We start from the raw sequence: 15,621 nt of genomic DNA, 5'->3' as shown, positions 1-15,621 counted from the left end.
CAGTTCGTCCTTACTACAGTTGACAAAGATTAACAAAGTTTTGAAAGTTCGCAGCTTCCAAGTTATTTTTTGAAGAGTATTTGTCAGTATTTGTCACTTTAGCGCATCCTTGTTTCGTATTTGGCATTTTGCAACATCTTGATTATACAGGTAACTGTATGAGACACAAATGCTGTTCTTGAAAAATATTCCCATTTCTAACATGATTTGTTAGGGAGTCAGTCACATGAAGAAATGTGATTTGTATCTGGATTTTCTAAATATTTTGTATTTATTGATGCTTTCATTGAATAAACAATGGAGAAATTAGTAAAACCTGACACCAGGGACAGTTTTAAGTCGTTTTAGACATTATTGTTTGGAATTTATTGTGACAACAATAAATCAGAAGTCCTACAAAATTTATCACAATAAATGATAAACGATACGATAATTGGTTTCATACAGGTTAACACGTTTACCTTTGAGACAATTTCAGCTCTGACGGTAATTTATCCAGGGGAAGAAAAACTGAAAACAAATCTAATCTTTTTTCTCTCTTCCTCCTCCTTCATGGCTTCATTTCCTCCAACATGGCCACCAGCAAGATGTTCCTGTTCCACCTCAGAGAAACCTGACAGCCAGCTGTTTCCTCGAGCTCCAGCTGTTTATTCCTCTGTTTATTTCACCCGGCTGATTAATTAAAAACCCCGTTTTGAGTGGAGAGGTGTCACTAGCAAAACACAGGATAATTATGTTATTGGAGCCTTTACATCAGTCCCAGCTGCTCCATATTCTTAAATCAGTCGCACATCTGAGTGATTATTAGTCAAATTATGGGATTATTGTGTTTGGTGCTGCCCATCTGGTTACATATTTGTGAACATCTGTGTCACAGACCTGGCGAGGTGTTTGTGACCTCTCAGGTTGTAAACGAGGACCCTGGCGGTAAAACGGCGGGATTAGCTTGGGATGGGGTATTGAGTTACAGACCAATCAGGCGGAGGGATTAGTCACTCAGGTACAGTTACTTGAGTACCTGTCATCCTCGGCTCTCTTTGACAAAGGTCAGGAAGCGGTCAGACGTTGACCACACACGAGACTCACCGCGGCGTCCCTCGGCCTTCCTCGGGCTCTGAGCATCAGCTCGGTCCGTTCGTCCATCTTTAATTTCAACCTCCAAAAATGCTCACCCTGCCTCTCCTTTACTTGGGTGCCATTGTCCGCCAGATTCTCCTGCAGCCGTGCAAGAACCCAGAAGCACAACAAAGACTCAGGAAGTGATTAGGAGCTTAACGAGGAGGAGGCTTTCAGGAGGGAGTTAGTGTGTGGGACGGTGGTGGATGGTCTTTTCCAAGAGACTGGTAAAGGGGTTAAAGTTTCAGGGCTTAAGAGGTTAGTGTTAAGTTGTGCAGGTCAGCGGGGAGGTTAATTAGGAGCTGGGCTTTTGTTTACAAGGGATAAAGAAATTCACTTTGTCTCTCCTCCGGCCGTCCTGGAAGTGTCATCCACCCGTTTCCCCTCCTCCACCCCGGCGCTAAATAAAGAAGTGTCTGAATTAACAATAACCATTAAAACATCCCCATAGTTGCCACAACATGCACACCTTGAGTATGTATGGCATGTCCTTTCTGCTTTCATTGCATGAATGTCCTTTCAGCCTGGAGGATCTCTGGGCAGTGTGGGTTTTCCCGATTTTGAGGCTGCTGCAATAGTCAGAGATGCTTTTCTTCTTCTCTGAGTGAGGCAGACAGAGCCATAAGGCCTTTTCTTTTCTATTTCTGGTGGATAAGAAATAGAAAAGAAAAATCACTTAATTACAATAAAAACTGTCAAATGCAACCAAAATGGGTAAGAACCAACTGTGATTGATTGTGTTGATTTCCAGACTGGATAAATGCAGATGGTTTTCGTCACAAATGATGACTTGCTGTAGCAACCTCTGGAGGGAAAAGCCAAAAGAGAAGAAAAAGAAAAAGATCTAATAATAATTTACCTCTCTTAGTCTGCGATTGGTTACCATGGAGACCAAGTCATCACATCCAGCCAAACTCATACACCTGAGTTCAGTCTTACCTTTAGTCATGTTTTTGAATTGACGGAGGAAGCTGGAGTACCCGATGAGAACCTCACCGACACATTGGGAGAATCTGCAAACTCCACACAGAAACGAATGAATTCGAACCAGAGCAGCGTTTGTTTGGTCAGGGTGTATCGTCTTGTTGTTGTAAATGTCACTTGTTCTAATTAATCCAGGGTGAAGAGGAAAAAAAATAAATTAAAAAACGGCACACGCCAACTCAATCCACTAAAGAGGCGCATCTGTCTGGGGAGAAAATTGGCATTAACCCTTTAAAGTGGGGTGACCCCCTTTTTTCACAGTGGATGTGAGTGTTTGTGTGGCAGCACTGGGTCAGATTGATTTTTAAAAACAATGTTTCGTTCACACAACAATCAGCGAGTTTACATTTACCTCATGTGACTTTTGAAATGGACTTTTAGTACATTATGAAATACAACAAGCTTCCTCTGAACATGTGAGCATCATGGAGGATGGCAGCATACGGTGCAGCGCAGGCGAATGCTGATGTGGACTGGAGATGCCACATTATATTATAATGTCACCAGGCTGCGTGTCCCTGATTCTAATCCCCAAATTGATGGATTTTAGAGAATATGAAAGTGATTATAAAGTGATTAGAGTGATGGCTGAACACTTAGAGAAACATACGCTTTCAGGTATGGATGAGATTTCTGGTCACACCAGTGGCAGCCGCCATATTAATGATGCAAGCCGCTTACTGGAAGGCCTAGAAAGGCGATGAAATTTGGCCGATAGCAGCGATTTTAATTCACCTCATTGGAGGCTTTTGTGTAATAACTGTTTTTTTTTTGCTCCTCTTGGTAATCATTAGTTTATTAAATCTCTAAGATGTTGGTCTTTTTTTAAATTTTGATATAGACATTTGAAAAGTTGACTTGTCTAGAAAATTCTGGTTTTTCACCAATCCGTCATCTAAAATCCTCTCGAAAGTTTTCACAACATCTGGAGTTTCTTCACAATAAATTGTATTCAAAACTGAATTTCTACATAAACGCCATCAAGTGTTAAAAATCTGCACTAGAGCCACGATGTCAAACTCAGTTTCATTTTGGGCCATATCAAAAATCTGAATGTTCTTAAAGAGTCGGTTGTGCCAGAATGTTTTGATAAAACCCATTTAACTGCTAAAATATTAATAAACAGGATTTTATGACTGTTTTTGTGGCTTTTGTAATCAAAATCACATATTTTGTGGTGCTAATTTAGAAATAATGGCAAGGAATTTTTATATTGGCACTTATATATGATGTTAAATGTGACTTTTTATAACTTGCCGTATCAATCACAGACTATGGCTCAACATCAAGTAAGGCTGAGGCAGCAGTTAGACCCAACGAGGAAAATTTGCAGTGAAATCAGAAAAAAATGTGGGGATATGTTAATTTTGTGTGAATTTTGAGGATTTGTGAAAAACTAGAGTCTTGTTTATGTAATTTGGAGTCTAGAGGGCCACTCAAAAAGCTACAGCGGGCCAGATTTGGCCCCCAGACCTTGAGTTTGACACATGTGCACTAGAGTGACAAATTTCACAAGCTATGGTCACAAACATCATTGTTAAAAAAAAAACTGGGTGGCCACAGAGTGCTGCATTCAAATTAATTAAAAGTTGAGTGGAAGGAAAAAAGATGCACAAATCAAGTATTAAAGCAGTTTAATACCTTAGACTGCTACTGACTGTCTCCTTCCTTGGTGTCCTTTTTATTGGCTTTATCTAATGCATTAATTTTCCAAGAAACTGGATTATTATTCTCATTTGCTGCACGCCATGTGCATAAAAACAAAGAAATAAACTAAAAAAAATGTGTTTAAGTTGGTTTCATTTCTCACCTGTGGTGTCGGTTTATTTGTGTGTGTTTTTGTTGTGCAGAAAAATAATCTTTTTCTGCACAATATTTTTCTGTTTGATTTTTTTTATTTATTGAATTTTCGTTAAAAAAAAAGATGAGCGTTTCACCTTAAAGAGGCGTCGTGTGCCCCGCCTTTGCATGAGAAGCGGGATAAATCCTCTGCGTTTGACTGACGGCGCCGTTATGACGATCCCCCATCACCTCCGGGCGTCCAATCAGAAATCAGATCCAGGGTCCGTCCCTGACTCCCAGGTGAGCTAAATAGTCACACTTTAGCAGATTTCTGTCAGTCTGTTCCAGGAAACCTCTTGGGTTTATCGTTTGTTTATTTTATTTATTTATTTATTTTTTTTAGCGTCACACTAAAATGGTTTTCAGGTCTCCGCTTGATTTTCTATCAGCCTCCCGGCTCCTCCTGCCCCACTTTGCCGACGGGCCGCCTCACCTGCCCCGCTCCCGGTCCCCAGAAGACCCCCCGGCGGCCGCCCCTCCTCTGTCCCTCCCGGGACTCTGCTTCTCCGCCACGCAGATCGCCAGCGTGTGCGAGACCCTGGAGGAGACCGGGGACATCGAGCGGCTGGCCCGCTTCCTCTGGTCGCTGCCGGTCACCGCCGACGGCCGCGACTCCATCTCCGAGCACGAGTCCGTGCGGCGGGCGCGCGCCGTGGTCGCCTTCCACACGGGGAGCTTCCGCGAGCTGTACCGCATCCTGGAGACGCACCGCTTTACGCGCACCTCGCACGGGAAGCTGCAGGCAATGTGGCTGGAGGCTCACTACTGCGAGGCGGAGAAGCTGCGGGGCCGACCGCTGGGGCCCGTCGACAAGTACCGCGTCAGGAAGAAGTTCCCGTTACCGAGGACCATCTGGGACGGAGAGCAGAAGACGCACTGCTTCAAGGAGCGCACCCGCGGGCTGCTGAGAGAGTGGTACCTGCAGGACCCGTACCCGAACCCGGGGAAGAAACGGGAGCTGGCTCACGCCACCGGACTGACACCGACCCAGGTTGGGAACTGGTTTAAAAACAGGAGACAGAGGGATCGCGCGGCGGCGGCTAAAAACAGGTTGGTGACTTTATTTCTATTTCTTCAAATAAACAATCCTATTACTATGAGTCACGCAGATAAATGCAAACCATTTATAAATCACTGCAACTCCGAAGTCAATCGTTTTTCAGCCAAACTGGCCAAGGTGGTGCGTAAAGACGCCATTCGTGCGTAAAAACGCACATCCGTTCGATTTGTTTTAGCTGGATGAGAGTTACCGAGTTTATGAAGCAAAAGCTGCACTCATTACTGCAAAGTTTATTTTCTGTTACTATATCTCAGTTATAATATGCATAAATATTTAAACTCTGTGAGTTTTATCCAGTTACATTTTATTTCCTCATTAATCACTCTTTAATGTGTTTGGTTTTTTTTACTCGTCAGGTTGCAGCATCACCGCGTCTGCACAGATGGTTCCCGTCCACGGAGCGGAGGAGACTGCAGTCCAGATGGCAGCGCGGAGCGGGCAGACGGAGAAACTTTCCTCTCAGTGACGGACAGTGACTCAGACTTGGATGTCTGAAACTTTTGGTCAATATATATATATTTTTACAGGGATCTTTAGTGGACTGTGAGTGTGTGTCCAGGGGTAAGAGAGAGAAGGAGCTACAGGGCCTTGTAAAGGTATCCATGCCCCTTAAACTTTTCACATTTGGCCATGTTCAAAACATAAACTAATATGTATTTTATTGAGATTTTACCTCTGCAGTGTTGATTTTTTTTGCGGTCTCTCACAGATTTTCTCTATGTTTACCTGCCTCTATCTTCTCATCAACTCTGACCAGCATCCATAGATGGAGCGCACCCCACAGCATGATGCTACCTCTTATCTCCACACAAGGGGATAACATTTTCAAGATTATTTATGTTAGCTTTAAGCCGAACATTTTTTGTTCAAGTAAATTTTTTTTTTTTTTTTTAGATTTGTAAGAAAATCGCAAGCCATTTAAAAATGTTTCTTGCTATACAAACACACTCAGAGTAAAACACATTAAAGGCTAGTGGTTGCATTTTGGAGGAGTCTGGATACTTTTAGAAGACACTGCAATACGATCACTTTATGCCAGCCTAACCAGTAGAAGCACAGGTTGCATTAACATTTTTATGCTTCCTCTGTTTTCTGGCTGATAGTTCTTTCCAGAAAGATCTTATGACCTTTGACCACTTTCTGTTCCAACCACATCCAGTGATAATGGGTTCATCTGACAATCCAAATTAGAGCAGCACTGAGCAGAAACCCCCTCACCCCCCCGCCTGCTGGTCTCCGTCTGCAGCAGCTGGAACTTTTTGGACTGAAACCTGCTGGGGAGCCAGAACCTCATTTGGTGTCGTTTTCCTGAATGAAACTAGTTTTTAGAGACAACCTGGACCGACTGCTGTTCAATCAACTACAATAACTAAACCCTACCTCCCTGTCTGCCTGTTTGCATTTTTAGCCTTTAGCTCAGCTCTATTTCAGGTTCTCTGTGCAGTTTGTGTGAAGCCATGCCACGGCCTACTCCATGTTCAATTTGATGCTGACAAAATGTTTGTAGTATTTTATATTAAATTTATTTAATTTTAAAAGGTCATTTGAATCCCTTTGTTATGTATGTGAACAAATGTCTAATGTTCTTTTTCTTTTAATGAAAACTGTTTATTTGTTGAAAAGCAAAGATCATTTTTAAACGAGCATATTTTAAAATTTTTCAAGGTTCAACTTTTTTATTCAAAGTAAAAAAAAAAAACAGAAATACTCAGAAAATGAACCTGAAATATATTTAAAACAAGATTAAACAATCAAAATGAATGGCTCATTTATTTCTTGTAATTGTTTTTATTTATTTTTAATTTTTTTTGGATTAATACACAAATATTTGTTTATTCAAAACAGAAAATGCAGATTTAGTATTTAATGATACACAACAGCATGCTAATTTGTAGTATTTTTTATAAAATCATTGAGTAAGAACAAAAGAAACTCATGCAGTTGTGGGTTTTCTAAATTTTAAATGTGTGATTTTATTGAATAATTGTTTAGTTTTAACTACATATTTTCTGGAAAAGACAAAAACAGCATAATACAGATAATCAATTTATAATGCTGGAATATTTAAAAGTTATATGATGTTTACCCTAAAAAAGGAAAAATGTACCATAATTTTATTTTTGTTGTCTGTTTTGTGATTAGTTAAATTACCAGCAAATAATTTAAAAAATGTTCCTATTCTGCTATTTTGAGCATATAGAAAAAAGCAAAAAAGGACTTTATTCATTATTATTATTATTATTATTATTATTATTATTATTATTATTATTATTATTATTAAGTATATTTATATTTTTGTGCCATGTAAAAAGATAGAGTTAAGTTGTTACTGTTTGGTTTTGGGGTTTTTTATTTCCAATCTGCTTTAAAAATCCAAAATCTTGTAAGACTACACTGCAGCGCCACCCAGTGGTAGGGGAAAATACTGAGCTTCTTTGTTACACAAAAGATACTTTACACTGTTCCAACGTTGGAGTTATAATTTTTACTATTTAAATTTGAGTTTTCTCTGATTTGTACATTTTTAGTACAACGCTTTGATTAACAGCACTTAGTAATAATGATATTAACAACAACAACAATAATAATTGCTGTTATTATTAATATTTATAATCACTTTCTATCTTTTATTTTATTGTTTTTCTCACCAAAAGGTGAGATTTAAAAAGAAGACATGTTTAAGTGATGCAGTGCTGAATACACGTCTGGGTTTCGTCTTAATGTCCGAGGAGCAGTTGAACTCGGCAATTGATGACGTCACAGAAAGGTTGCGTCATCATGTCTGCAATACAACCTTTTAGCCAGCAGGTGGCGCAGGTGACCGGGCATTATAGTGAAGATTGATGTTTCGAGGGAATAAATTGTGATTTTTATCAGACCCGTAGTTTCAAATTATGTACTGATTTGATAACGAACTAAAATAAACAAATTACTGGCACGTTTAGAAACCTGATAAGAACATAAACATGAATATGTTCCAGATGCCATTTTATGTACTTCAGGAGACATGCGTAAGATGGCAGTTTTTTCAGATTAGCTTAGTTTATTTTGGTTTTAATTCATTGTTAAGGTATCAAAATAATATAATTATGCATTTCTGACAAATCTTAAACGTGGCTTATCACGTTCAAACCTTGCATACCAAAAATAATACATTAACAATGTCTTAATGTACATTTAATTGGTTTAAGTTTAAGAAATATGGACATTTTATTAAATATATTTGTATACAGGCTGTTATATTTTATTGAACAAAGGCATATGCATGATCACGCACAACACGTCGTATTTTTCCTTCAATAATAACCATTAGAGTATAACAGGTATAACTGGTGTGAATTAATGGTTTAGGTCAGCCAGTCCCATGTAGTTAATGCAGTAACAGTTAAACGGGAAATAAGTATCTAAGTGGTTTTAAGAGTTGACAACTTAAAATTCAAAGTTAATAATTTCAAGTGTTATCATCTTTAACAGAAACATGTTTATTCATTATACAGAACATGTAATGCACTAATATGTGATCATCTGTTTTCACATAGGCAGTTAGCTTGGATTAATTTTTCACGTACAAATGAAATAAATTAAAAACTAGATTATTACGTGATGCTCTGTATCTGCTATTAAGAAATATTTTATAATTTGGCACATTTAAGTTAAAAAACAACAAAAGAGTAAATATTTAAGGAACAAATCCTACTTCATTAGATAGATAGATAGATAGATAGATAGATAGATAGATAGATAGATAGATAGATCTGTTTGTGCTCTGACGTGTTTCTTCTGTGTGTGTGTGCGCGCTCGCTCGCGTGCGTGTGTGTGTGTGTGTGTGTGTGTGTGTGTGTGTGTGACCATGCATAAGGACAGACTGATTGACTGGCCCTCTCGTCTGTCTGGTAACGGCACGCGCCCTCACACAAACGCACGCGCGGGTGCACACACGCGCTCGACGCCTGCGGGTGAATTCCGCTCCCTCGCTGCGCCTCTTCCAAATGATCACGCACACGCCCGCGCACGCACACTCGCACGCACACACAAGGGGTTAGCAAGAGTCCGGCAGCGCGTGTGACGCGTTTTGCGCATTTCCTGCATTTCCGGTATGGCAAGCCAGTGTAACAATTATTCAAGCTGAATCCTAACTAGCATGAGCGTTAATGATAGGCTGATCTAGCTGCAGCATAGCAGAGAGCAAGAGGGAGTAGAGGGGGATGAGCAGTGCCACAAGGATTGGTGATTGACACTGCTAAGACCCCGCCTCCTTTCTCTGATTGGTTGTTTCTAGTTAGCATTGGGAGAACTGAGAGAAGACAGAAGAGCCACATTTTTCCACAGATGACCTGTCTCATACCATTCTGTGACAACATAGTGATAATTTTAACAAATATGTTTAAAAAACTTCTTCTTTTTAAAGTTACGTACAGCGGCTTTAACTTGGACTATATTGTGTCAACACATTATATGGTAAGTCAGCTTGCCATACCCGCTCACTGACGGCTTGGGAGAGAGAGGGGACGGGAAGCGAGGGTCGCGCGCAGGGACTGAAGGGAGGAAAAAAACGGATCGGGAGCGGAGCTCCGTGATGTGTCTGGGAGCTCCCGAACCCGAAAACCCGCCGCATAGAGCGGATTAAAACGCACTCTTTTTGACAGACTCAGCGCAAACACCCGCTGCGGTGGGAGATTGAAGCCTGGAGATTACCCCAGAGGAGGACCGAGCGAGCGAGCGAGCGAGCCGCGGCGGGGCTGGAAGCGGAGCAGCAATCCCGGATGGCTAGGCGCGGCTGCCCCCGCTCTCTCCCACCGTGACCCGGCGGAGACACTCACAGGACTGCCGCGGAGCTCCGTGTGAGGACAGTTACACCGCGTTTCCTCCGTTTCCAGCCGTTAAGCCCCGGCCTGTTTCCGCGGAAACGGGAATTTTGGGATCGAACATAAACAAACAACCGCTCGGGGTGGGAGAGTGTTCATCAGGCAGCCTCGGAGGGTAGTGAGTGTGCGGTAATAACTGCGTGTTTTCAGCCCGCTGGTGCTCCTTTATTGCGGGTATCGCGATGTTCTGACATGGCTGTGTCAGAGTGAAGGAACCAGCGGCATTATGGGATGTAGCAGGACTGTGCAGTGACCCCGCTCATTGGAAGGAAACATTCTGTGTGCGGGAGCGGGAACAGCCAGACCCAAACACACACGCACACACACGCCCACTCACAATCACACACACACACGCACAGACTGCCATCTATTCTGTTAACACACACCTCATCAGCCCGCAGCCATGCCCGTCTTTAATGGCCTGCTGAAGGTTCGGGTGGTTGAAGCAGTGGACCTGAAGCCCACCCCGTGGGCATTGCGTCACGCCGTGGGGAAGAGCGGCTCCTTCCTGTTGGACCCCTACCTGGCCTTGAACCTGGACCAGACCCGCCTGGGCCAGACCGCCACAAGAACCAAGACCAACAACCCGGCCTGGCACCAGGAGTTCTGCACCGAGGTCCGAGAGGGACGCTGTCTGGAGCTGTCGGTGTTCCACGATGCTCCCATCGGGTATGACGACTTCGTGGCCAACTGCACCATCAAGCTGGAGGACCTGCTGCAGAACGGAACCAGGCACTACGAAGACTGGGTATGTGCAGATGCATAACTTTAGTGCGTGTGTGTGTGGCATGAATGCTACAGGTTTGCATGACTACACACTAACCCAAAAGGAACATCATGGTTTGCAACAAAACAAAAATACAACAGTGTCTACTTTATTTGCATAGTGGTTTGATGCATTGTGTTAAGTAGTGGAAAGTATCCCCAGGTACACAATGTACATATGTTTTGAAAAAACTGCCACACCAATCTGCTGCAATGGCTTCCCTTTCCTTCCATCCAATTTTAATAAACCTCATAGCTGTTAGTAGACTATGTAAAACTGAGCAAGGGGATAATATTTCACAAATGACAAAGAATTGGTGAATAATATACAGCAATCTAGCTCTGAATTATGGCTGCAACTAACCATTATTATAGTCATCGATTATTCTTTTGATTTTTTGGACGATTAATCAATTAATCCGATAATAAATTGGTGCATTCTGCAGATTTTTCACTTAGTCACTTGTTGTACAGCATTGGGAATTTATTACAAATAAGCAAATAAATAATTTAATTGTTTTTTAAAAATGAGAATAATAAGTAACAGCAATCCTTTAGGTACACTTGATCATTTGTAGCAAGAGACAAATTTGAAGCTAAAAAAATACTTTTTACAGAAACATTTGAAAAGCTCAGCCCTTTCTGCTTGACATAGCACCAATAGAGTGTAGGGTTGGTCTGTTGATCATCTTTATGGATTAACCAATTAATAAATGATACTTAGATACTTAGTTGGAGATTTTTTTCTACAGAATTTGATGCAAGTAAAGCTAAAACTATTCCACTTGAGGAGTATTGGGTAGAGCAACATAACAGGCAAAGAAGTTTGTTTTTTTACTTAAATGCAAAATGTTTAGATTTTTTTTGTATAGTTTTCATGTAAGTACTCTTCTGAGTTTGTTATTCTTTCAGGAGATTGCCTGTATTAAGTCTGTATACTCTCGTTAGCAATTAATTGATTAATAAGCGAGTCAACGATAATTGAAATAATTGAAATAATCAAGTAATCACGATTAATTGTTTTCAGTTCTTGTTCTGTGAAAGGCTCAGAGGTTTGTTAGAGTATAGTAGTAAACAAACAACATCATAAACACTAAGGATCAGAGCAGACTGGCCGGAGTTATGGAGAAGCTAAAAGTAAGTTTAGGTTCAATCAGTCAGTCAATAAAAAACAACATTTGTTAAACAATTCGTTAAACATCTCACAGTGAACAGTTCAGTCCATCATCTGAAAATAGAGACAGTACCCACTTTAAATGAGACAGCATTAATCAGAGAAGCATCCAAAAGGCCTCAAGGTATCTCTGGAGGAGCTGCAGAAAACTGCTCAAAAACAATGTATGTACTCAGGAGGGTGAATTCATATCCATCCCACACTTTTAAGATTGTAATTAGTACAAGATTTTCCCAAACCATGAGGCATTTTCCTTCCTACTTTATAGCTGTGCACTGCTTTGTGTTGGTGACGTCCAAACTAAATGTCTAATAATTAAAGTTTATTGCTGTAATGTGACAATTTGTGAGAAAGGCCCACATTCTCTGTCGTCACCTCTCAGACGTCTTTCTCTCGTTTTATCTTCTTATCAGTCTAAAAATCGATACCGAGCTCGCTCAAAAAGCACTGGCGCCATGGGCCCAGATGTTGCGCTTGTTCTTACACTTTTACAACCACAAGTGCAACATACAACCACCAGCTTTCTAATCTGCACCTGTGGAAATTTTGTAGTGCAGAATGGAGCCAGAGTGTGCGGCTTTAACAAGGCAAAAACCTTTAGTAATTGTAGGTAAATAAAAACATATTTGCAGTTCTCATCAGAAAAGTGCATTTGTTTATTATTGCGTGTGATAGTAATTGGGGGTATAATAATGATAATTTCTAATATTGATTTTCTCTAATCCTTATCAGGTCAGAATTATACATACAGGCTCACATATAAAATTCACCAAATTCATGCAGGTTCCACCTCAGCCACATGCTGCTTAGCCATAAAATGCTTCCATCTTATCTTCTCATCAGAAAAGAGAAGAGAAGATGAGATGCACTTTTTGAATTGATTGGTTTCCTGTTGCAGACCTTGGTTAAAAGCAATACAAAAACACACCTTCAACATGGTGCTGCTTCCGCCAGTTTATAGCAAAGTTTAGCCTTGATGGATTGCAGACTACTCTTGAAGACAATTTGGGCCAGAAACTTTGATACAGAAAGGTTTCCCCCAGAAAACTTGCTAAGTCTGGTGGCTGGGCGCTTGGCAGTCATTCATCCAGCAGCCTGTCGTGTTTTTGAGTTAAAAAATGTTTAAAGTTGACAGGAAATGTGAAAACTTCACTCAATAATTATGTGTTATTGAAAGTTTGGAAATGAACACCAACTATAAAGTCTTAAAAATGCAAATATTTTAAAAAGACTTAAATAAATAAGCAATGCTAAGCCTGGTGGTAGCACAAGTAAAGCCTGGTGGCCCGCCAGGCTTATAATACAGTGGAGGGAAACCCTGGTTCAGTTCCAGCAATGCAATGATTCCAAACAAACATCAGATAAAGCAGGCTACTATTAAGCTTCCGTATTGACCTTGATACTTAATTTCATGTTCTCCTACTTAATCTTTTTATTGTGGCTTTAAGTTTAATGCATTTCCTGCATTTAAAAATGGAGAGCAGAAGTAGTTACTGGCTGTAGATCTGTCACCTATATATAGCTGGTCTGGATCTCTTTGTCTTCCCCTCTGCTGCAGAGTATTTTATGATGTGAAAAACCGTCAGGAAACTTTCAGTAAAACTGCCACAAGGCCTAAAATAAAGACTAATAAACCGTACCCAGTAGAAGTTCTGCTGGAAATGAGATAATCTGTGAAGGATACGTCTCTGTATCCTTAACTATCTACTGATAAAATGTGGTGAGAGCGTGTTATTACAAAAGTTACTGTGTCAAGCAAGCAACTTTTCAAAATACAAAAAAAAACGAAAAACAAACCAACAAGTCATTGTCATGAATCTATATGTGGCTAAGAGTTTTTTTAAATGTATTTTTACCCATGCTTTTAAGCTCCAAACTCAGATTTCGATAGTAATTATTTGCAAGATTCTGCTGAAAACCACTAGCCAGTGTAATCAGTTTTCTTCTCTTGAATCTTCCTGCTCGTTTTGCTTTCTGAACTTACAACATCTCTCATCTGTACCTGCCTATACTGTACGTACAGGTCTGCTGCTGCCTGTCATTATGCAAGAGGCATGTCACACTCTGGATAAGTTGTTAGCCCATGCCAAGCCCCACAGATACAGGACTAACAATCGCACACACACTCACTCATAAGAGCAGTTTTGAGATGCCATTTAACCCAACAACTGTATTTTTGGACTGTGAAGCCAGAGTACTCAGAGGGAACCCATGTATGCACAGGGAGAACATGCAAAGTCAAATTGAAGTCAAATTAAAGTCTTTAGTAAGCCTTTTTTATGATGCAATACTATAAAATCCTTATTATAATTTCTGTTTAAGGCTTTTAGAGGCAGCATGTCCACCTGAATGAGGCCTTTTGTTTGGGGAAAAAAACAAAAGGGAAACCATTTACTATGTCAGCATACGTCAGTGTATATATAAATAGGCGCACACACTCGCACGCATCTCAACTCTCAGCCATCTAAAGTTAGGTCAGAGCATATGGATCACTCTGTTGATTGAGCACATCCTATTGATCTGCCAGCCGGCGCTTCAATACATCTGCATCAGAGCGACACAGTCGCTCTGATGCAACTTCCCCTCCTCCCTGCATTACTCCATTACTCACCACTCGTGCCTGCCATTTCTCCCTCATCTTTTCTCCTCCCTCCCCAACAGGAAAAGTTCCTTCTCATCTTACACTTATCCCTTCTCCTCTTCTAACTATTATCTTCCTCCTTCCTGCCACTCGTGTGTGCCTGAGAATCCTCTTTTATCTACTTCCTCCTGATGCTCTTACCTTCTTTTGCTCTTCACTCTCCAAGTGGGGATGGGAAGGACTCAAGGAGGCAGATGATGGAGAGGTTAGTAGCTTGTCTGAGTCAGATCAGTCAAGCTTTTCTTTTCAAATGTTCAAATATTTGTGCTAATAATAGAGAAGCTTTTTCTGTACCTAAATCATTGCAAAGATGAATAACTGTAGGATTACATCAGCTCAATCCTGTAACCCGCTAGAGTTAACGTACCGTGCTTTCAAGTTATTTACACATAATTTTAAAATAACAACCGTTTCAAATTACTTTTATTTAAAACAAAAAGCAGCAATTATTTATAATGCTGCTAAAGTGTTAAAACCTATAATGTTTATAATAATCTTACCCATAATATGTCATGCTGCCAGGTATTTTTATAAGAAAAAAATAACTTATGATATCTTTTTTGTTATTCTTCACTTACTGTCTCCTTAATATTGAATATTAACTTCCTAGGTCAGGTGTACCCAGACTGACTGATACATTCGTTGGGTGGGAACATCTTAGCTAATATCGCCTTGTGTTGGTTCATCAGTATTTATGTATGTGGTCATAACACTGGAGTACAGTCAGCACATAATGTCACAGCAGAGCAAATGGTTGTTTGGAGTCTGGTTGAGTGTATCATGCTTTCACATTCACTCTGAAAAATCAAAAGTACTTGCCCTGCGGTTGACCCTTTATATCCAGAAAATCGTTGCACCTCAAAAGCTGGAATGAGGTGCTGTTTTAAGTGGGTTTTTCCACAGGTTGGCAGATTGACAAACAATGTAGTTGGTAACGGTCAATTTTAAAATTTTGCTATTTTAAGCAACTACATGATGATGACATCTTATTGGTGGAAAAAAGGGATGTTGTTTTTGATCTGCAGTTATGTGGAAAAAGGTTCCTTGATGTTAGAGGGCAGTGAGCAGATTGGTTCAAGATAATATCAAGGCAACAGTCCTTCAAACAACCACTTGTTACAGTTTGTTCAGAATACCACCTTTGAAGATCCAACATGCAAACTCTTGAAGGAAT

At 40.4% G+C, this 15,621-nt stretch overlaps 2 protein-coding genes across 2 annotated transcripts in view; both read left to right on the top strand.

Annotated features, from left to right (window-relative positions):
* Window positions 1–3,543: 3,543 nt before the first annotated feature.
* On the top strand, window positions 3,544–6,545 carry six3b (SIX homeobox 3b). Its single transcript, XM_028029097.1, has 2 exons — window positions 3,544–4,992; window positions 5,359–6,545. The coding sequence occupies exons 1-2, from the start codon at window positions 4,298–4,300 to the stop codon at window positions 5,495–5,497; spliced, it is 834 nt and encodes a 277-aa protein (XP_027884898.1). The 5' UTR covers window positions 3,544–4,297; the 3' UTR covers window positions 5,498–6,545.
* Window positions 6,546–9,495: 2,950 nt separating this feature from the next.
* prkcea (protein kinase C, epsilon a) overlaps window positions 9,496–15,621 on the top strand; it is a 45,166-nt gene continuing 39,040 nt past the window's right edge. Inside the window, exon 1 of the mRNA XM_028029462.1 lies at window positions 9,496–10,615. Within this exon, the coding sequence (XP_027885263.1) occupies window positions 10,271–10,615 (345 nt within the window). The 5' untranslated portion in view covers window positions 9,496–10,270. The remainder of the gene's footprint in view (window positions 10,616–15,621) is intronic.

The sequence above is a fragment of the Xiphophorus couchianus genome, chromosome 10, assembly GCF_001444195.1.
Source record: "Xiphophorus couchianus chromosome 10, X_couchianus-1.0, whole genome shotgun sequence".
Taxonomy (NCBI): Eukaryota; Metazoa; Chordata; class Actinopteri; order Cyprinodontiformes; family Poeciliidae; genus Xiphophorus; species Xiphophorus couchianus.
This window is presented reverse-complemented; position numbering and strand designations above follow the sequence as displayed.